The 21456-nt window shown below is 35.5% G+C and overlaps 1 protein-coding gene across 1 annotated transcript in view; it reads left to right on the top strand.

Annotated features, from left to right (window-relative positions):
* Positions 1 to 21456, top strand: part of BCAS3 (BCAS3, microtubule associated cell migration factor) — a 611572-nt gene that overhangs the window by 275608 nt on the left and 314508 nt on the right. The window contains exons 15-18 of the mRNA XM_023516602.1: positions 3770 to 3814; positions 12741 to 12865; positions 16127 to 16292; positions 18063 to 18163. Of these exons, the coding sequence (XP_023372370.1) occupies positions 3770 to 3814; positions 12741 to 12865; positions 16127 to 16292; positions 18063 to 18163 (437 nt within the window). The remainder of the gene's footprint in view (positions 1 to 3769; positions 3815 to 12740; positions 12866 to 16126; positions 16293 to 18062; positions 18164 to 21456) is intronic.

The following is a 21456-nucleotide window of genomic DNA, read 5'->3' as shown; positions in this document are numbered from 1 at the left end:
AAAAATAGGATATGTACAGTATGTTTATCAAATTTGTCTATTAGACTCTTCTTTAACTCTGAAAATGATTAAATAGAATCATATACATTTCAGCAGTAGAGTCTCAGATCATAGAGGATTTCAAATCAAATCTAATTTTACTTTTTTCCTTTCATTAAAAACAATCTTTACATTCACCTTTTCATCCAGTAAGACCAAAGATTTTGTGGTATTACATGGCATTCAACAATATGGATCGGAATTTAATAATTTACATAGCATTATGATATAAGACATAATTTCTTCCTATTTTCTGAGTGTTTCTGGAAGAAACCCTTTGAGAACTAATGGCCCGGTCATTACATGGTGGTCTATAAATAAATCTATAATATTTCTGGATTTTTAGTCTCTTGACCAGTTTTTCTTGAGGTTTTTCAAGCAGAATGCAGCTCAAAAGGTGACAAATTGAACACAATTTATATGGCAGGATTGTTAAGCCTACTGAAACTTAATAGTGATTGGAAAACACAATTTTTCAGGCTTGACTGTAGTAATTTGAGCTGTTTATTTAATACAGACAGTGTTTCATTGAGCATACATTCCCATTCCCATTTCTCTTCCCTCTGTTCACACTCCCAACCCACTTCAATGCATAACTATAGCTGTTGACTTTTGGAAGGGGAGAGGAAGGTCATAGGTGAAGACAGCTGGATCATGGATTTGTACTTTGTGACTTTATATTTTCATTCTTTTGCAACTTAAAAAAGGTGAACCAGGCACATTTCAAAAGAACAGCTGACAAAGTAATTACATCAGTCGCTACAATTCTTTGGAGTTTGTGGCTCTTCTTTCACACATAGATGGCAGAGGTCTAATTTATAAGATTAGGCAAGAAGTGGATGAGTACTCATTGGATAGATGCCAAGTGTCCATTCTAAACCAGGATCTCACCTTATCTCTTCAACCCTCTTCTTTCTCCTTGAGCTGTTTTAGCTAGCAGATCCTTACTTGAATGAAGCAGTGTAACTTTTTTTGTTTTTTCCAGACAGAGTCTCACTATGTTGCCCTGGGTACAGTGGAAGCAGTGTAACTTTTAACTAATGCAAGTGGGTTATATTGTGAATGGTGAGCCTTATTGTCTTCAAACTTGACAGTGATGTTATTTATTTAAGTACAAGCCTGTTAACTACAAGGTCTGGAGTTTTATAGTGCATTTTGGGATCATGGGGCAGGGAAGCGGCTGCAGAAATCTTGTTGACAACATGTTACTGCCTAGAAAGGAAAATCTAGGTGATTTTAACATTTCTATATCATTTGTTTGGCTAACCATATGTTTCCTTTTTATATAAAAGGAAACCTAAACCTGCAAAAAGGTATTTATTGACTCAACACGTGGGGAACATCAGATGGTCTTTTGAATTTTGGAAAGGTTTTGAATTTTTGAAGATTGTGTTTCATTTTTGTTTGGTTCATTTTTGGAGTCAATGGAGTCATAAAGGACTTAATAAAAACTTCTAAATTCTTTCTATCAGTTGCCTTCTGATACTTGTGTGGAGATGGGCGATTGTCCTGAGTGGGTACAGTATACACAAGCGAGCAGTGAAGCCTGGGGCTCCAGAGTGCAAGCACTTCTGTCAGACTCATTGGAACCGTTTGGTGATTTCAGGTGTCTTGTCTAACGAAGTAAAATTAAGATCGATATTGTTTGGCAATATAAATGTCTTTGTTTTAGAGGTATTTGTGGGTGTTTAAAAATGGCTCGAATATTTTATTTTCTCATCATTATGCTCTCCAGAGATTGGGATCTTCAGGTAGTCTCAGTTTTTTTAATCTGTGTGTTTCAAAGCGCAGGGCGAGCTCTAATACCTTTTTGGTTTTGAGATAATTGGCCAGTCACGAAATCAGATAAGAGGCTCGAGATCAACATTTTTTCCTCTAATGAAGTAGAATAGAATAAAATGCAGTTTTGCTAGTGGTTCTGCAAAGCGGTAGCATTGGCATTACCGAGGAGCTTGTTGGAAACGCGGGATCTCAGATCCCAGTCAGACCGTGTTAGGATGTGCACTTCACTGTATTGTAACTAAACCTCAACATTAGTGTTGACAGGACATTGGAATAGAAAATAGTGAAGCTTATTGCAAATAAAAACCACATTCCTCGGATTGTTTTTTCATTCTTATTTGTGTATATTCATGTTCATACCAATTTGCACCTTAAAATGTACTTCTACTGATCATAGTCAAAAAAATTCAGAATCTGCTATCTTAAATGAAATGTGGATGATGACGTCCTATCCTTGGTTGTGTTCTGATCATTAACGATGAAAGTGCTGTCCTTGATTGGCACTGACCTTGTCTCTAAAGTTTACACACCCCCCCCCCAACATCTCACTTTTTTTTTTTACCTCATTTTTTTCCAGTTACTATCTTTTATGTGTCTCACTTCTCTCTTTGTATTTAATGTGCTTCTTGCTTCAAAAGTGTACTTACTGTTACGAAAATATTTTCCTTAAGTTTCAATTTGTGGTCAAATATACACAATTTACTGGGAAATTTATACAAATCAGCGGGATTTTTTTTTAATATTCCTTGAGCCAAATTTTAAGAAAGAAATACCTACTGTGTGTTACAATGTGCTTTCTTCCTCCTTTTAAGAGACAGAGGCAGGGTCTCTGTTGCCCAAGCTGAAGTGCAGGGACCAGATCATAGCTCACTGCAATCTCCAACTCTGGGCTGCCAGGGATCCTCTCAGCCACCCTCCGGAGTAGCTGCACACCACCATGGCCAGCTAATTTTTTTTTTTTTTTTTTGGTAGAGATAAGGTCTGGTCTTGAACTCCCACCCTCAAAGCCATCCTTCCTCTTGGGCCTCCCACAAGTGCTGGGACTATTGGTATGAGCCACTACTCCTGGCCCCCACCTCCATCTACATATGTGGCTTCCAAATGTCAGATGCTACAGCACCATTTTGCTTGAGATATAATTAAACCTCTCAGTCTTCTTTGTGGTGCATAGCATATCTTAAATGAATTTTAGGTATAACTATGTTTAACATTGAAGTCTCATTTTTCGTCCCCAGTTGTATTTAAGACAAGCCATTGTTGGTTTAATTTACTGTGTACCAACCTTGTGAAAGGCAGGCCAGGCAGTAGAAGCTGCAGCTAATCTCTTGTACTGCTGGTAAGAGACATGCCGATTTCCTGGAATATGACCAAAAATAAAGATAAATCTTATAGGCTGCTTATATTTGTTGTTTATTCCTTTGACCAACAATACACTGCTAGAAGTAAACAGCTTGAAAAATATGTGCCTTCTTTCTGTGGCTCTGAGATTGCAACCAGTGAACAGCAAACAATGTTATATCAAATTTTTTATTCAGCCATCTTTAGCTAATTTCAGACATTTCGTGTCACATAACCACATGTTAGTTGCTATTGATCTCATTCTTTTCCATTTGATTATTTCATTTAACTTGTGCTTTGTTTTAAAGGGCCTCAGCAGTGAATTTTATTTTATTTTTAACTTAGACTACAGGGGTGCTCCAGAAAAGGGGGAGAAAGAGAAAATTCTAAAATCCCCAATACTATGCGAATTATGTGCCTTGTTATTACACATCATTCTGTTTATTGGTTATATTAGACAGTATATACAGCAGAGTTGCAAATGTTTACTAATTTTTCAGTTATTTTTATTTTTATCCATACTCTATAACAGTATGATATACATGTGTTTGTCAGTGTTCAATGAGTTTTTCTCTAATTTTTTGTGCATTTTCCCCCCTTTTCCATGAAGGCCTTATCTCTTTGGAGCGGGGTGTTTTTCCATAAAAGCTCCATGGTGAGTTCCAGTTCAGTCCCGCATGCCTAATTCATTTGCTGTACTCTCAAAAAGTAACTTTGTTTTGTAGTTTTGTTTTCAGTTGCATGGCCTGATCACAGATAGATGCACCAAATTACTGAATAATTTGGAGGTGGAACATGAATGTTGATAATTAAGCTTTAAAAAAAGCAGTTTCTTGTTTTATTTCATTCCTTGAAAAGTCAAAAAAGGAAAAAAAAGATGTTTTTAAAAAAGAAAATAGAAGAATTCTCTCTTAATGCTTGTGGATATTACAACACGGCTAACACCCATGATTAAAGCTTTGAGTATTATAGTGATAGGCGTTCCCTATGTGTCGTACATAATGTTTGAAGACATGATTTAATTTGAAATATAAATATATTTAAGGTATAACAAAAATGCCCCATAAAGTTTTACTGCATTTTATTTGGTCCTAACAGGAAAACAGTTACTTCTGTTTTGAATAGCTTTCAAGTATATAAGGAGCTATGTGATGATGAAGTTTCACATAAAATTCCTTAATTTATTATTTTGAATTTTTAGCATTTACTCACTGTAACTTAAATATCTAGTAAATTATTTTAAAACAGTGTATAAGATATAATTTTGTCAATCTTAAGCATCATGATCATAGAAAAGAAATAGAGTGTACTTCATAGTTTCATGTAAAGATGTAAAGTAGAATGAATCTGGTATAAAATGTTTCACAATTAAGAGCTGAGGCTCCAGAATCATACTGCCTGGATCTTAAATCCCAACTCACGCTTTTACTAGCAATATAAAATTGGGGAAATTTTCTAAAGCCTGTTTCTTTTTTCTTTTTACTCTATTAAAGGCAACTACCTCATGAGTTCATTATGAGGGTTAAATGAACTCAGATATATATATACACGCACCACACACACACACCCCTCAGTATGTCTTAGTATGTCACAGTGCCTGGCACATAATCAGTGCTCAATAAATATCAGCTGCTGTTAGTACTGTTTATTTTCCAGTTTCAGGGGGACATATCATGTTTGAAAAGAAGCTCTTCTAAATTAGATCTGCTTTTATAAGAGCATGTTAGCCAAAGGGAAGTTTTGAGACATGAAAGGCAATCAGTTTTGTCAATGTAGTCAGAATATCTAAACGAGTTCTGCACATACATGTAGTTCTCATAACTGCTCCTGGGAATTGTTCACACTGTTCTGTTATGCTACAATGAACATCCCAAACTTTTTTCTCTTGGATAAAAGGATCTTTAAATAGTTGTTTAAGATTGACGAATTTTATTCGACGCAAACTAATTTCAGTGATCACATGCCACAGGAACATCTGAAAATTTCATTACCATTTAAGAATAAGCAATATAAACCAAATCAGCATAAAATTTTCCTCCTCGAAGTGCCATGTTATAATTAGGACACAGTTTGAGAAACTATTTTAAACAAATTCAAGGTGTACATGAATATAAATCTCATGAAAGTCAATTTTTGTTAATTTTGTTGACCAGAGATCTTTTTAAAACAAATAAAATATGTGAATCTTAGGAGCTGACAGTAGGTGATGAATTTTTAATGCCACATTCAACATATAACAAAACTTCTTTGTAGTCTAAATTTGGCATTAAATTCCGTTTTGGGATAAATTCCTCAATCTGAAAAGAAAAGAGTTTTAGTATGTTAATAAAGATTGAAGTTTCTGCCTGAAGATGGAGTCCCAACTGTTGTATGTTAAATAAGAAAAGTTCATTCCTTCAACAGCTTATGTGCTCCTCACATTTAAGCAAAAGCACTTGTCAACCAGAAATGATTTGAGGTTGAAACAAGATTAAAAGAGCCAGATTAAAGAAAGGGATATATGAAATATAGTAGACTTTTAAATCATTGCCTGTCTTTTAGAAGACTGCTTTGTGGTTTGTTTGATGCCATCGTTAGCTCACAAGAAACTCGTTTTTAGTCACTTATACTAGACTAAAAGGCCCTCCTTTAAAATGTTCCTTTACCAGTGGTGCATGTTTTTTCCATTAAGATCTTAATGAAACCTCAAATTAAGGCAGCAAAATGAATATAAATTTGACAACTTCTTCCATGTTGTTTCTAAGAACTCCTTTGTTTTAAATAGTTTTGCTGTTTTTTTAGTATTTAGCATTCAACCAGAGAACGGTTTTTATTTACTATTCTGAAATAAAACATTATGCTAAATAAACATGTACACAGCATTTCCAGTTGTAGGGTAATATATGTATTTCGGATGACAATAACGTTTTTATAATTCCTCTTAACACGAAGTATAAATTTCCTACAATTTTGTTTTATTATTTTCAAGTACAAGACGTAACTAAGAATTTGCTTTTAATGTATTACAATTTCTGCTAATTCTTTATTGAACTTGTTTTATTTCATGTACTTTAAGATGAGTCCGTTTTAAAATAAGGACCTTTCCTTTGATAGCCAAATAAGCTCGTTGGAAAGGAGGCTGTGTTCAACATTTTATTCACTTTAGACTTCCCCAGCATTATGTATCGTCTAGGTTAACTAGGATATTTGAGTTGAATGACCATATAAAATAATATGAAAGCATTACACACGTAGCATGCATTTTTAAACATAGAAATTTAAGAGAAATAATTCCAGTCCGAATTTTTAAAATTCAATTACATATTAGTAATAAGAATTTACTTAGCTCCTAATGTACATGAATATTGTATTCAAACTACTGTTATTTTTTAATTGCTTATCAAAATACATGCATAACACATGGACAATGGGTAGTTCATACGAATACATCACTTATTCATAAAAATACCTTTGTGTCATGTGTATAAGGTTACATTTAAAGAAGATGAAATTTCCATACCAAATTACATTTTAAAATTTTGATTGGCATTCTTTAAGAGTATTTGATCAATATAAAAGTTACCATACATAGGGAAAATGGGAAATCATAGCTAAATGTACCTTTACTTACAAAATATTCATTACAAAATTTTACAGAATATTTTCTGTGTGTTGCCACCCTTTCTACACACAAACATGAAGTCTTTCTCTTACTCATGCTAAAGGTGTTCCAAGATATTTTGCTATGTAAGCTTGTTGATCTTTTCTACGTATGGAATCTTTTGTAACCACCTGTAGTTCATTTAAATTAATTTCCTTCGCTTGAGAATATTTAAAAATTTTGTTATTTCATTTTTCAAAAGGTAAAATTTATCTAAACAGGAGAATTTTTTTCTTACCTACCACATTTAGATAAATCTTTTAGACTTTTAAAAATAATTTATGGCAGAATAGAACAATTTTATATCTTTAGTTATTTAAAATAAAATATTTTCAGTGTCCCCTCTTAGGGTCCATTTTAGAAAATAAAGTGAGGAAGGAGAGAAAACTTCTAAGAAAATTTTTTTTCTTTAACAGGAAGCCATTATACCACTTATAAATTCTTCGGTCAGTATTTTCTCTTACATTTAAATTCAAATATTGCAGTTCTTTTATGATTTATAAAAGGAAAGAAATGGTGCTTCTATCTCCTGGTAGCTTCTTCCATGCTTGCGCCCTTTCTGTCAAGGCACTGGACCACATTGCTGCTTATCATGCCATCCATGGATAACCAGATATATCCCTATTCTATGATACATAGCAAAATTATCCAGAGGGAGAACACTGCCCTATACATTTTTAGCAGACATTATTAGAGATTTGTATTTCTTTTTTCTGTTTGCAATTGTGTGTAGGGAAAGAATAGTCAAGAGAAAGTCAATATGTTGATCTGATTGGATTTCATAATAAAGGCCAATGGAAGAAAAATGGGGACCTTGAATAGCCTGTGTAAATGTTTTTGGAGGGTCTAGTAATGTTCTTATCCCTACAACTTCTGATAGCAGTGAAAATGATTCTTATTGGGGGTGGATGGTTAAGCATTTCCTTGGAAGCCATGACAAAGAATTATAAACCCCTGATTTTTACCTTTAGCACCTTGTTTGTTTTGTTCTTTTGCTGGCTTGTAGGTATTTTTTAAAAATTATGTTCCTTTGTATCCAGCTTACTCACTATGAGGTTTTATGATCATAGTTTTACCAGACATGGTAAAAGTTCCATTTGTTTCATTTTTTTTTTATGTTTTGCTCAAAAGGTAAGCCAAAATTTTAAAAGAAATTGTTGAACCAGGAGTTATGACAAGTTAAGGAGAGTACAGGAGCAGGAGGTGATAATCAGGTGCAGGAGGTCCCTTAGAACTCTCAGGATGTTTTATTCTTCTGCACTGCAAGAACTGAATAAGTCTACACAGTTAATGCAGTTAAACTTCTGGACACCAATACAAAGTGAATATTTTTTCTTATCTTTGTATTAACTTAAGAAATGAATGAGAGAAGATATCCAAACACCCAGAGTAATTTTTAAAAAAATTATTATGGGTATATAATAGTTGTTTTTATAGGGCATAGGTTATTTATTTGATATAGGCATATAATGTATATCAAATCAGAGTAATTGGAGTATTCACCGCAAGCATTTGTCATTTCTTTGTGTTTGGAACATTCCAGTTCCACCTACTCTTTTAGTTATTTTAAAGTATACCATAACTTGACTATAGTTACTTTGTTGTGCTATGGAGGAATTCTTTTTTATACTTGTAAATGTTCTCTAATGAGATTTTTAAAGACCAGTTTTAGAGGAGAAATTGAGATAATTGAGAATAAGAAAGAAAAAAATTTTAGTGTCAAAGAGCTCTCCTTGTAAGGATCGGGACACTGATCTATAACTGTACCTGATTTACCCTATACTGCTAGCACTATTTTATTCCATGTGTATGTGTATCATTTCTAGTATTTTATCTCTCTGTCAAGAAAAGGCTGTTTTGTAGAAATAGAAATATTCTGGATCATTGTGGAAAAGCTCATACACGATATGTTGCTGACACACTTTAGTAGAAAAGAAAAACCATTCCACTTATACCAAGATTTCCTGGATTTGGTCTTTTTTAAAACTTAGGATGAAGGGCAAATTGAGCTAAAGGTAAAATTTCAAACTTTGGCTGTATCACACAGAAAATATTTTATTAATAACATTCCTTTAATTAGATTCTTTTTTCTTTTTTATTCTTCTGCCAGGCTTACACACACGCATATATTTTTTACATTTCCATTTTGTTTGAATGCCATAGTCATTCCAAACGTAAATTGATAATACACTTGACTTAATATGAATGTGTTTCGCCAACATGCAACACTATGTCATGTAGCAGGTGGCAGATTACTTTCAGGATGAAAACTCTTTTGATTCCTTACTAAACACAATCTGTTACTAATGGCATTTATCAAGGCCCTATCAGAGGAAAAAGAAGAAATGTTGGGGTGTAATAATAAAATGATAATCCTTCACATACATTAAGCATACTCTTACCATAAAATACTTACTGTCTGTAGGAGATAATGAGCTTATTTCAAATGACACTGTGCTGACACTTTTTACCTGTGTGTTCAAAATTGAATTGGTGTAACTCCTATCTATGCAAGAGATTTTAGCTTTTGGCATGGGCTAATCAGACGGTCAGCTAGTGAACAAACCATATATTTTTGTATGTCCAAAGACTAAACTGATGACCTATTATTTTTCTACTCTTTGTGATAAAAATGGCCATGTGACCTAGAAGCACTTATTTTTAAGTCAGTTTAGGGTGCACACTTCAGGTAGTGGTTCTCAGCCTTCCTAATGCCGTGAGCCTTTAATACAGTTCCTCATGTTGTGGTGACCCCCAAGCATAAAATTATTTTTATTGCTACTTCATAACTGTAATTTTGCTTCTGTTATGAATCGTAATATAAATATCTGATATGCCAGATGTATTTTCATTGTTACAAAGGGGTCGCGACCCACAGGTTGAGAACGGCTGCTTTAGAGGAACCATATTTTCCCTTAAGAAGTGGCATACTTAACTTTTTACCACATGATTTAAAAACAACAACAAAAATCACATCCACTAATTTGTGAACAGCTTTGAGTTTGTCCCTGTGAAGCTTATTGGTACCCTGTAGTATCATTGTTCCCTAGTGGTGATTCTAGTAAAAGCTCATAGTCACACAACTGCAAACTGCTTTCAACGAAATTCTAGAATAGTTTTTATCTCCTCCTCCTCCTCACTACCAGCCTCTCAGAATCCCTACAGGGTTAAAAATGACCTCTAGTACTTCCAAGATACCAGTTGTAGGAACTTGTCAGTTCAATGATAGTAGTTCAGTGATGGAAAGAATAGCTTTCCAAGGTAACACAACAGAAAGCATCATAAACAGAAAGAACAATTCTGACGCCAGTGACCCAGATATGAAGGGAAGGTACGTGTTTGTTCAGGTGTGGGACAAAGGAGAGTCTTCTTCTCTGGAAGTGGGTTGTTACAGTTGTGACAGATGCAACTATGAAGAAGTGAAACTGTAGAACCAGATTCATTTCCTCACGGAAAATTTGTTTAAAGAAAAAGCAAGCCATATCTTTAATTCCCTGTCACTGCAAGTCGGACTAAGACTTGTGTTGAATTTTAGGCACGGATGTTGTTTGTTTGGGGAACAAAATGAAGTGCTTAAGAAATGTTAATGATGGAAAGAAAAGTATTTTTTTCTTTTCATGTGTAGAAATGTGCATTACCACACATTTTGTTACAAGGGGTCAACCAAAGGGGCCAGGAATGGTTGTCTCTCATCCAGACTTTAGCTTTCCTTAGAGGGAAGATGTTAAAACAGAAGTCTCAGAAAATAAGATATCTGAGGAACTCTTAAAGTTTTGAAAAAACTGGGAAACAGATTTTTTTTTTTTGAGACAGAGCCTCAAGCTGTCCCCTTGGGTAGAGTGCTGTGGCATCACAGCTCACAGCAACCTCCAACTCCTGGTCTCAAGCGAGTCTGCTGCCTCCGCCTCCTAAGTAGCTGGGACCACAGGCGCCCGCCACAACGCCCGGCTATTTTTTGGTTGCAGCCATCGTTGTTTGGCGGGTCTGGGCTGGATTCAAACCTGCCACCTTAGGTGTTATGTGGCTGGCACCTTAGCCACTTGAGCCACACAGGTGCCGAGCCGGAAACAGATTATTAAAGCAAAGCCTCACTTTTTCTGGAAATTGGCTGAGGGCTCTGGGCTATGCAGGAGAGTTAACATACTATAACATGGTAAAGGACTGATGGGGGAATCTTACTTGCTTTTCTTTTTTTTTTTTTTTTTTTGAGACAGAGTCTCACTATGTTCCTCCCCACCCCCCACTGGTAGAGTGCTGGGGCATCACAGCTCACAGCAACCTCAAACTCTTGGGCTCAAGTGATTCTTTTGCTTCAGCCTCCCAAGTATCTGGTTCTACAGGCACCTGCCAAAACGCCTGGCGATTTTTTTGTCGCAGTTGTTTAGCTGGCCCAGGCCAGGCTCGAACACTCCACCCTTGATGCTCCGCCCTCGGTGCTCCGCCCTTGGTGTATGTGTCCGGCGCTGTAACCACTGTGCTACGGGCACCAAGTCAGGAGTCTTACTTGCTTTGCCTAATACTGAGGTTCTCAAAGTTGAGCCTTAGAACCTCCTGGAGCATTTGTTACAAAACACAAATTGGTGGGCTCCAGTACCAGAGTTTCTGATTTAATAGGTCTGGGATGGTGCCTGATTAGTATTTGCTTGGATTTTTACAAATTTCCCACGTGGTACTATTAGCTAGAGACTACACTTTGAGAAAAAATATTATCCTTAAAATAACCCATTGAGGTAGGCATTACTGTATTTGTTTTATGTATTAGTAGTATGAACTCTGAGAGGTCAAATAACTCAACCAAAAGTCTAACAGCTAATAGTGGCAGCACTGGCATTCAAATTCATGTTTCTTTGTGACTACAAAATTATCCCTTTCTATCTGCCCACACTTTACTAAAAGATAAACAGATGAAGCAAAATAGGAAAATAAGGTAGAAATAATGTTGCTTGACATTGAAGATTGACTAGCAGAGGGGAGCATTAGCGCTCTAGTTTTTATTGTGTATCACCTGGGCTATGATCTTGATCAGTACACAGTGAGGTTATTTTCTGGTCTATGAATTATAGAAAATAGTTTATCAAAAGCGATTGGCAAAATTGCTAGTGAGGGGGAAGTCCTTGATACACCAAAAGAGAACAGAAATACAAGATTGGAAAGAACATGAAAGATGATGTTAGCAGTTGAGAGTATGAAAGCTTATTTGTAGACAACAAAGAAGAAAGCAATTTCTTTTTAGTGGTAGTTATATATGCCGTAACAGCCATTTCTAAGTAGGTTCTCAGACATATAAGAAACAGAAAAGATTTATACTTGAGAGGCTGTGGATACTTAACTCTGCCTTGGCCTTTTTTTCCCTGAGCAAAAACATTTTCACAAACCCAAGAGGAAAAAGAAACAACCAATAGGAAGATCAGTGACTATAATTGCAATAGATCATTATTCTTCCTATACATTGTTTAATTCTCCATAGCTTTAAGGCTGAGAACATTGTCAAGGTTTCATTTTATATAATCTCATTTCTTACATGCTGTCTCCATTCATTTGTATTATTAATCTCACACTGTATATTATCAAAATGAAATGATAATTTATTTTATTATTGTGAGATGTCTATGTTAGTACTATTGTTCCACTTTATGATCTCCAGGAAAATGTTAATTCATCTGAAAAGAAGTGAATCAATTTTGCCAGCATATACTTTTAAAAGGAGTTAGTTTCTATTGGTCTTTATAAGCTACAATCTTGACAAAACTCTGGAACTTTGAACTAATTTTATTTTTATTCCAAAAGATAGTCTTACATTGCCAGTTATTACTTAAGGCAAAATGCATGTTCATATAGGAAGCTTTGAATAATTTGGGGTAGAGTTTAAAGGAAAATCTGTCATTCGAGGACTGTCATTTCATTATGATAATTTTTTTTTACTGTCATTTTATTTTTTAAGCAAAGTTAAACCTCCTCCACAAATTTCACCCAGCAAATCAATGGGCGGAGAGTTTTGCGTGGCTGCTATTTTTGGGACATCCAGGTCATGGTTTGCAAATAATGCAGGTCTGAAAAGAGAAAAAGGTATGTATTTTTACTGGTGCTCAAACTTTCCATGTGTAATTTTTGATTCTTAAAAAAAATTGATGACAGTTCTCCTAGAATAATCTTAGACCCAGTGTGTAGACACCGGTTTTTCCACTTTATTAGCATGTCTGTCCTCAACTACTGAAGCCTCATCAAGAAGAAAAACTGTCCTCTCTCTATAAACGTGGAATGAATTGCACGTTGAGTGATTCTGTTTTGTTTTGTTTGGTAACAGTCTGCAAATGATATCAATGCTGTCAATTCCATACCCATTTTATAACTTTTATATTTTTACAAGCTAATTTCATACCACCATCTATAATATGGGAGAGGGAAAGCCTTATAATTTCTGTTTTAGAGGTGAACTTGAGATCAGAAATTTAAATACCTTAGGTAGAAGCACTAGTTAGTATATTATGGAATCAGAGTTTGAAATCAGACTTTCGGCTCGGCACCTGTGGCTGGAGCGGCTAAAGCGCCACCCACATACACCTGAGCTGGCGGGTGGAGTCCAGCCTGGGCCCGACAATAATGGCTGCAACCAAAAAATAACTGGGCGTTGTGGAAGTGCCTGTAGTCCCAGCTACTGGGGAGGTGGAGGCAGGAGAATCGCTTAAGCCCTGGAGTTGGAAGTTGCTGTGAGCTATGATGGCATAGTACTCTACTCAGGGTGACAGCTTGAGGCTCTGTCTCAAAAAAAAAAAAAAAAAGAAAGAAAGAAAAGAAAAGAAACCAGACTTTCTACTGTTAAATCTTGACTTTAAAAAATACTAGTGACTGGGTAGCGCCTATGGCTCAAAGGAGTAGGGCACTGGCCCCATATACTGGAGGTGGTGGGTTCAAACCCAGCCCTTGCCAAAAACTGAAAAAAAAAAAAAAAAACCAAATAAACAAAAACCAGTGACTCTGCCATGTTTTAAAAACATGATAAAAAACAGCCTGCCACTGAGGAATAAGGGTCAGCTTTTGTGGTCACTATTGCTCCCTTGAAATGATATACAATAGTCTCTCCTTGTCCTTGGGGGATATATCCCATCCCCCCAATAGATACTGGAAACCTCACATAGTAGTGAACCCTGTATAGTACTGTGTTTTTCCAATCTGATAACCAAGAGGTTTAATAAGTAACTAGTCAACTGGTAGCATATGCAGTGTTGTTACACTGACCAAAGGAATGATTTCTGTCCCGAGTGGGACAGGATGAGACAGAGTGAAATTTCATCATGCTACTCAGTGTACAATTTGAAGCTTATGAGTTGTTTATTTCTAGGATTTTCTATTTAATAATTTTAGACTCAGGTTGACCAGGTAACTGAAACTGAAATGCATGTAGCAGGAGACTACTGTAGTTATATTTTTAATTTTTGCTTTGATCACTAGGATCAATACCTAAAATGTAGGCTGGACAAAGTGCTTCACACCTGTAATCCTAGCACTCAGGGAGGCTGAGTTGGGAGGATGGCTTGAGCACAGTATTTTGAGACTAGCCTGAGCATGGGTGAGACCCTGCCTTCACTAAAAATAGAAAAGTTGTGGCACTTGCTTGTAGTCCCAGCTACTCAGGAGGCTGAGGTAGGCAGATTGCTGGAGCCAGGCATTTGAAATTGCTATGAGCTATGATGATGCCTCTATCCTGGGTGACAGAGAGAAACTCAGTCTCAAATAACAAAAACAAAAAACAAAACAAACAAAAAAACCCCCCACATGCCTAAAATGTTTATGTGATTGATGGTCTAGTTTGTGATGTGATCCCTTATGGTCTCTGTATAAAAGAGAATGCCTCCATTTATAAACCAAGTTTATAATTTTGAACAAGTTGTGATTTTCCCCTTATTATTTTAGTAATTATTAAAGTAGGTCACAAACTGGGGTGTTCCTGGGGCACTTCTCTGGTGAGCTCCACAGGCTGTATTGTTTTGGCAAAATGGCTCTTCTTTATGTGTAACACTGGCAGTCAGACATCAGCCCTTTCCCGCGTTATCAGCTTTCAGTGACCCTTTCCCTGGTAACAGGATCTCAGGCACAGCCGGTTCCTTACCTAAGTGGGAGAGAATACTGTGAAGTATGCGAGGCTTCCATTTCCTTATCCCATCTTTATTTTTTTGTTACCTCCTTACGTTTAATGATGCTATCGAAAGGACTTTTTGTTACTAGTTAAAACCTTCTGTGAAGCTCTATTTCAAATGCTTCTCCCTTCTGTTCTAATTACCCTTTTAACTTGCTCCTTCTTTATGTCCCACTGGCTGGTCATTAGCCATTTTCTCAAATCAGCTGTAATTGATTCGTCTGACATAGAGATAAGGTGACCCACCCAGCATTCATGAGTGATTTTTATGCTCCTAGGTTTAGTGTAAAACCTGAGATAGAGGACTCAGCCTGTTCTGGTAGTGAGTACATGTGTATTTCTTATAAAGTCAGTTGATTTAGATACATATTCAGCACCTGACTTCTCAAAGTATGGCTAATCTTCATTTACCACAGAAGGGCTAGTGATCCCATTGAGAGAAAAGTAACAGGATTTGGGGGAGGATGGGAAGCTGGCGTGTGTGTGTGTGTGTGGGTGTGTGTACACGCACAAAATAGACTTTTATTACTTTTTAGAGTCACAGCCAAATTGAGTAGAAGGTACCAAGATTTCCCATATTCCTCCTATCTGCAGACATGCAAATCCTTCTCCATTATCAACACCCCCCACCCCAGCGGTATACAGTATATGTTTCAACTGATAAACTTACATTGACACATCATGTGTTTTTTTATTAGTTTTGATCCAGAAATTTAAGTTTTAAATGTAAGTTTTCTGGCAGAAAGCGGATGTGACATAGGCTGATTGAGGCATACAACCAGCGTTTCATGCAGTTCACTTGGTACATCCTACGTAGATAATATATGATGCCTTTTTCGGTCAGTCTTACCTGCTATCATTTATTTACCGTAATGTAGGACAAATTGCATGGTAGAAAATATAAATGACTGTAAAATGTTATTTCACTCTATTAAAATTTTGGCTAGAACTATATCACTCTTGAAATAAATTGCTTAAGATTTGAAAATATTTAATAGCCTAGGGATTTTCTTATTCGTTAGCATTTACTTATAAGAGGCGAGCTTTGGGTAAGGGGCATTATGAAAAAAATTCCTGTCTTTTCATTTTCTCTGATCAGCTTCAGGAGAATAGATAAACAATTACTTGTAAAAATAATGCTGTGTTCTTTTATGCCATTATCACACATCCAGATTCTGTTTCTCTGTTTGTAGACCAATCGAAACAAGTTGTAGTTGAGTCCCTGTACATTATCAGTTGCTATGGGACCTTAGTGGAGCACATGATGGAGCCCCGGCCCCTCAGCACTGCCCCCAAGATTAGTGATGACACGCCACTGGAAATGATGACGTCACCTCGCGCCAGCTGGACGCTGGTTAGGTACTATCTCCTTTCTTCTCTTCTCCTTTTAAGAGCTTTATTGACGTATGAAAGATTAAAAGTCTGCCGTTTGATAAGTTTTGAAATGTCTACAGCTGTGAAATCTTCCCACAATTAACATGGTAAACATATCCATCACTCCCGAAGGTTTCTCTGCGCCCCTTTGGAATCTCTCCTTTTGTCTCCACAGATTAATTTATAGTTCTTAGGATTTTATATAAATGGAATCACACAGAATGTACTTTTTTTGTTTTTTGGATTAACTTCTTTCATCTAGCCAAATTACAATAGTTCATTACTTTTTCATTTGGTATAATAAAATTTACCCATTGAAAGTGACTTTTCATAAAGTTGTATACCCACCAGTACAATCAATTTCATTACTCTGGGAAGAAACTCCATACCCATTAACTGTCCCTCCCCATTTTCTCCAAGCCTTTCAGCCCTTGGCAACCAGGAATCTACTTCCTGTCTCTGTGGATTTGCCTACTGTGGTCATTTCATGCGAAGAATCCTGTACATATGACCTTTGAGTCTGGCCTCTTTCGCTTAGCCTGTTTTTAAGGTCTATCCCTGTTGTAGCATGTATCAGAACCTCACTCCCTTTTATGCCATATAGCGTTCCATTATATGTTTATTCACATTTTGTTTGTCCATTTATTAGTTGATGAACAATCCTACTTTTTAGCTACTATTAGCATTTATGTACAGATTTGTGTATGGATGTACATTTTCAATTGCCTTGGGCGTATCCCTTGGAGAATACCTCTGTGAACGCATTTCTCCTTGTACCTTTGTGTTCCCCTATTTGCAGTCTCATGCTCACTGAAAATAGAGAGTAGCTTTAGACAGCCATTAATGGAGGAGGGGGCATAGAAACTAATATAAAGAGGTTTGAAGGTTTCCTTTAAAGTGACTCCCCAAGATACAGTGGGCAAGCATCATAGAAATGTTTATTAAAGAATCAGAGTTCATCTTAAAAATGCATAATGATTAAATTCTTTATCAGCTAGCACAAAGATGAATAAATGAAACCTGGAATAAAACCTGCTTAATATATAGTTGTCAGGAGAGAAAAAATTGCTCCTGACATGTATGGAAGGAAACAGACAAAAATGGATATGAAAATGATCCCTGTCCTTTTGACATTTTAAAATATTCTTACATTGATTTTTTGGAGGCTCCAGCATTCTTCACTAGTACTTTACTGTGCTGGGTTGATCTGATCAATATCCTATTTATCAGACATATTTAAGAGTGAGCAGATCTAATTAAAATTACTGTGCAATCATTGTTGAAATAGTGACTTGCTTTGAAAATCAGATGCTAATTTGATCCATAAGTCATCCAGTTACTGAGCTGTTTCAACTGTTTTTACCTGTTTCATTTTATTTTAAAAATACATATATTTTAAGAATAAAGAGGTTAGAAAATACATATTATTGGAACTACTTAGTTGTAACATTTGAATTTTACAGGTCTCTCTACTTAATCTTCTGAATGTCTTGTCTGTTCTGTTGGAAATCCTTCGGCTCCTAAGCTAATATTGACTCCATCTTACTTGTGTGAAACACTGCCACCTTTTTGTTCTTTTTAAGCAGATGGCCTGTGTTTCAGGTTTCAATGCATTCATTTTAATGATTACAAGTTCATTTTAATGATCACAAAAACAGTGTGAGTTTAAATCAGCGTTCATCAGTGATGACAGTCATGGTGATTTATATCCCATCTATTAACTTAAATATTAATATTCTTCTACTGTTTCCTTAGAACCCCTCAATGGAATGAGTTGCAGCCACCATTTAATGCAAACCACCCTCTGCTCCTCGCTGCAGATGCCGTTCAGTATTATCAGTTCCTGCTTGCTGGCCGTAAGTAGTTCAGATGGTTTTGTTCCTTGCATATGCTCTATTCAGATTTCATCTTAAATGCTGGCTTTCAAAGCAACCATTACCGCTGGTCCATAGGTCACAGGCCTTAATCAATCTGAGATGAGTAAGATATTTAATAGAAATTTAAAGCATAAGCCTTAGCACACATTAAGTATGTCTCTGGCTCCTTGGACTGTGTATTTTGTATCCATGAACTGTATCCCTGCAATGATAGTGGTTAAGTGGATAGAGAATATCTGGTGGGCTCAAAACTTCAAAAAACAAACCAAACAGTATGAGAATACCATTATATAATAGATTAAAGCTTTGTAAAGCTTTGAATCTATTTCTAACATAGAAAATACCTTTATACTTGAAGAAAAACCTGCTGGCATAGTTTCATAGTTGCACTTTTTATTGTGAAAACTATTCCAGCTGACTTTTCTTTTTGTAAAATTTTACTTGCAACAATGAAGTAATGATTGCAGCTACTGGTTTGAAGTAATGATTGCAGCTATTGGTTTTTTTGCTGTTTTTTAACCTTTATGTTTAAGCCCTAACATTTATAGAGACTGAGTTGGGTTCATTCAGCTAAATGAATGCAACCTTTTAATATGGGAGGCATAAGACAATTTAATATTTATTATCCAGTTCATGTTCACAGAATTAAAAATTCCTTATAATTATAATTCAATTCTATAAGATAGACTGAATCCTTAATTTAACTTTGATGCCCTGAGTACCACATGTTTTTAAGAAAATTCCTGTATTTTGTTGTATTCAATTTATTATCTTACCTGCTGTATTATAAAGCATGAATTAAAAATAACTGTAGAACTATTTTATTTTATTTTTATATCGTGTTATATATTACACTGGAAATTTTATAGACTTTGCTCTGAAGTTATGAAACTCTACCACTATAATAAATAGTTGGCAGTCTCGTTCTCAGACAGTTGAACTTACTGGGTCTCGTGCATTTTTGAAGAGTGCCTACTATGTGTCAAGCCCTTGTGATTTAAAGGTAAATAGTGTATTGCTTCTGCCCATAGCAAATTCACTGATTTGGAAGACAGATGTTTAATAAAAAGTAAATTAAAATAGGATAGGTGTCTCAGTGAATGGTTATACATTTGAACTATAAAGAGGTGATGTAAGTTGCCAACAGCAGCACGGAAGGGTAATATGTAAATAGTTTCAGAAGCAGAGAATGTAGAAGTTGTTAATTTCTAGGTTTTTAAAGCATAATTTAACTATCATACGAACTGGAAAAAAATGACCCATATATGATATGAGATAAAAATCCTTAGTTTGTATTCTACTGCCTCTCAAAAATAACTAATTGTTGAATTAAGCCTAGTTCACTCAGAATTAATATTGGTTTTTGTTTTGTTATTTTTATCTGTTAGGTCTGTTTAGTAGACAAACAGTAACAAATCTGAAATATTTAATAAAAAGATATGGGGAAAAAATTACAACTGTCTATCTTAACTTTTCTTGTTCCTCTGATTAACCTGATTGACATTACAAGGTATTTGATTTTAGCTACCCTAAATTCCTTTGGCCAATTCTTAGTGCAACAGAAACCTCCAGGTACATAGTTTAAGAATCACCACCTGTTGGCAGTAGCTAGCTATCAGATGTTTCCAATCCTAAGAATGCCACTATCAGAACTGCGTTTTAGAAAGTTCACTCTGACAGTGTTGCAGCAGGAGGTTCATAGGAAGGGAGTGGAGGGTGAGTGGTCTTCAAGCACAAGGAGACCTTTAATTCAGGCTTTCTAACAGAGAATAGCAGGACAGACATGTGAGATGTTGAGGAATTGAAAAAGAAGCAGATTAGAGACAATTTGAAAAAGAATAGTCACTCATGATTCTGTGGTTTCTAATTAAAATGTGGAATACAGCAGGTCCTCAAGTTATGTCATTTAATTCAACACCATTTTGTTATAAAATTGATAAGAAAAAAATTTTTTCCTTCCACTACCTGTGTGGGGTTTGCATATTTTCCTCATGTCTGTGTGAGTGTGTAAATTTTCTCTGGGTACCTAGGTTTTCTCCCACGTGCCAAAATGTGCATATTTGGTTAATTGGCAGACGAAATTGGCATCCCCTCTGAGTGAGAGTTTGTGTGTGTGTGTGTGTGTGTGTGAACCTTGCAATGGGATGAAATACAGCAGTCCTTCAAATTATGTCATTTATGTCCAGAGTTGGGGCCCACATTGTACCCTGAGCTGTGGGATAGGCTGTAGCCATATGAGACTCTGAATGAGTAGATCCAAACTATCGTAAAATAGAAATTTTTCAAATACATCATAAATCATAAAAATATGTGATCATACATTGTCATCATCATTTATGACAATACATGACACTGTATGAAAATGCTCAATAAGCCCATCGCGTGTTATTATTTTTTACTTGGTTGGAATAGGAGCTGCTCTTTACAACTTTTCCTTGGCAAACATTTATTCCTTGATTTATCTCACCACCACTATGGCCGTCACCAAGCACTGGTTCACCAAAAATTGGGTAATTAAGTATATGACTTGCTTCTATTAGTCTTTTTAAAAAATATGTACAGCTTACTTTTAGTTCAGTGTTTACTATTAGAAGTGTTTTGGGCTTACATTTAGAAGTTTGGAGATGTTTTTGTCACCAGAAATATGCCATAAGAGCTTAACTTTTGTTTATGTCAATTAGCCTGTGGTACAGTTGGTTTCATTATATGTCATTTTGTTAAAGTTTCAGGTTTCCAATAACCTATTTATTGATGATGCTAAGTGAGGACTTACTATATAATATGTTTCATTTTAAACCAATTGAATTCCAGAGGGATTAGCATTGAGATAAGGATGAAAAGGCCTGGGTTTCAGTTCTTAACCCACCTCCCAACTTGATAAATGTAAGATATCAATATAGTACAATATTTGCTCTTATAAGAAGTGTTATGAAATGCTGCTAAAGTCCTTTTAAAAGCTGCCAAATAACACATGCATTTAAGCATCTTTCTATGTGTTTGTTTCTTAACTCCAACGTGCATATTTTCGAATATTGAACTTCTGGGACTCTAGTAAAATTTATAAACCTTTTCAGTATTCAGCATTAATAATGGAATACCTATTCTGACTATGTGATTCTGATCATGTTGTAAATATCTTTTATCTAAGTGACAGACATAATAGTTTTTATCTTGTGAAATATAACTATAGATGTAATTTAATAGGTAAAAATTTATCTAAGGAGGATAATTATGTGATAATTTTCATACTGCTTCTTTTTTTTTTTTTTTTT

The sequence above is a fragment of the Otolemur garnettii genome, unplaced genomic scaffold, assembly GCF_000181295.1.
Source record: "Otolemur garnettii isolate 467f Iridium unplaced genomic scaffold, OtoGar3 scaffold00094, whole genome shotgun sequence".
NCBI classification, from domain to species: domain Eukaryota; kingdom Metazoa; phylum Chordata; class Mammalia; order Primates; family Galagidae; genus Otolemur; species Otolemur garnettii.
This window is presented reverse-complemented; position numbering and strand designations above follow the sequence as displayed.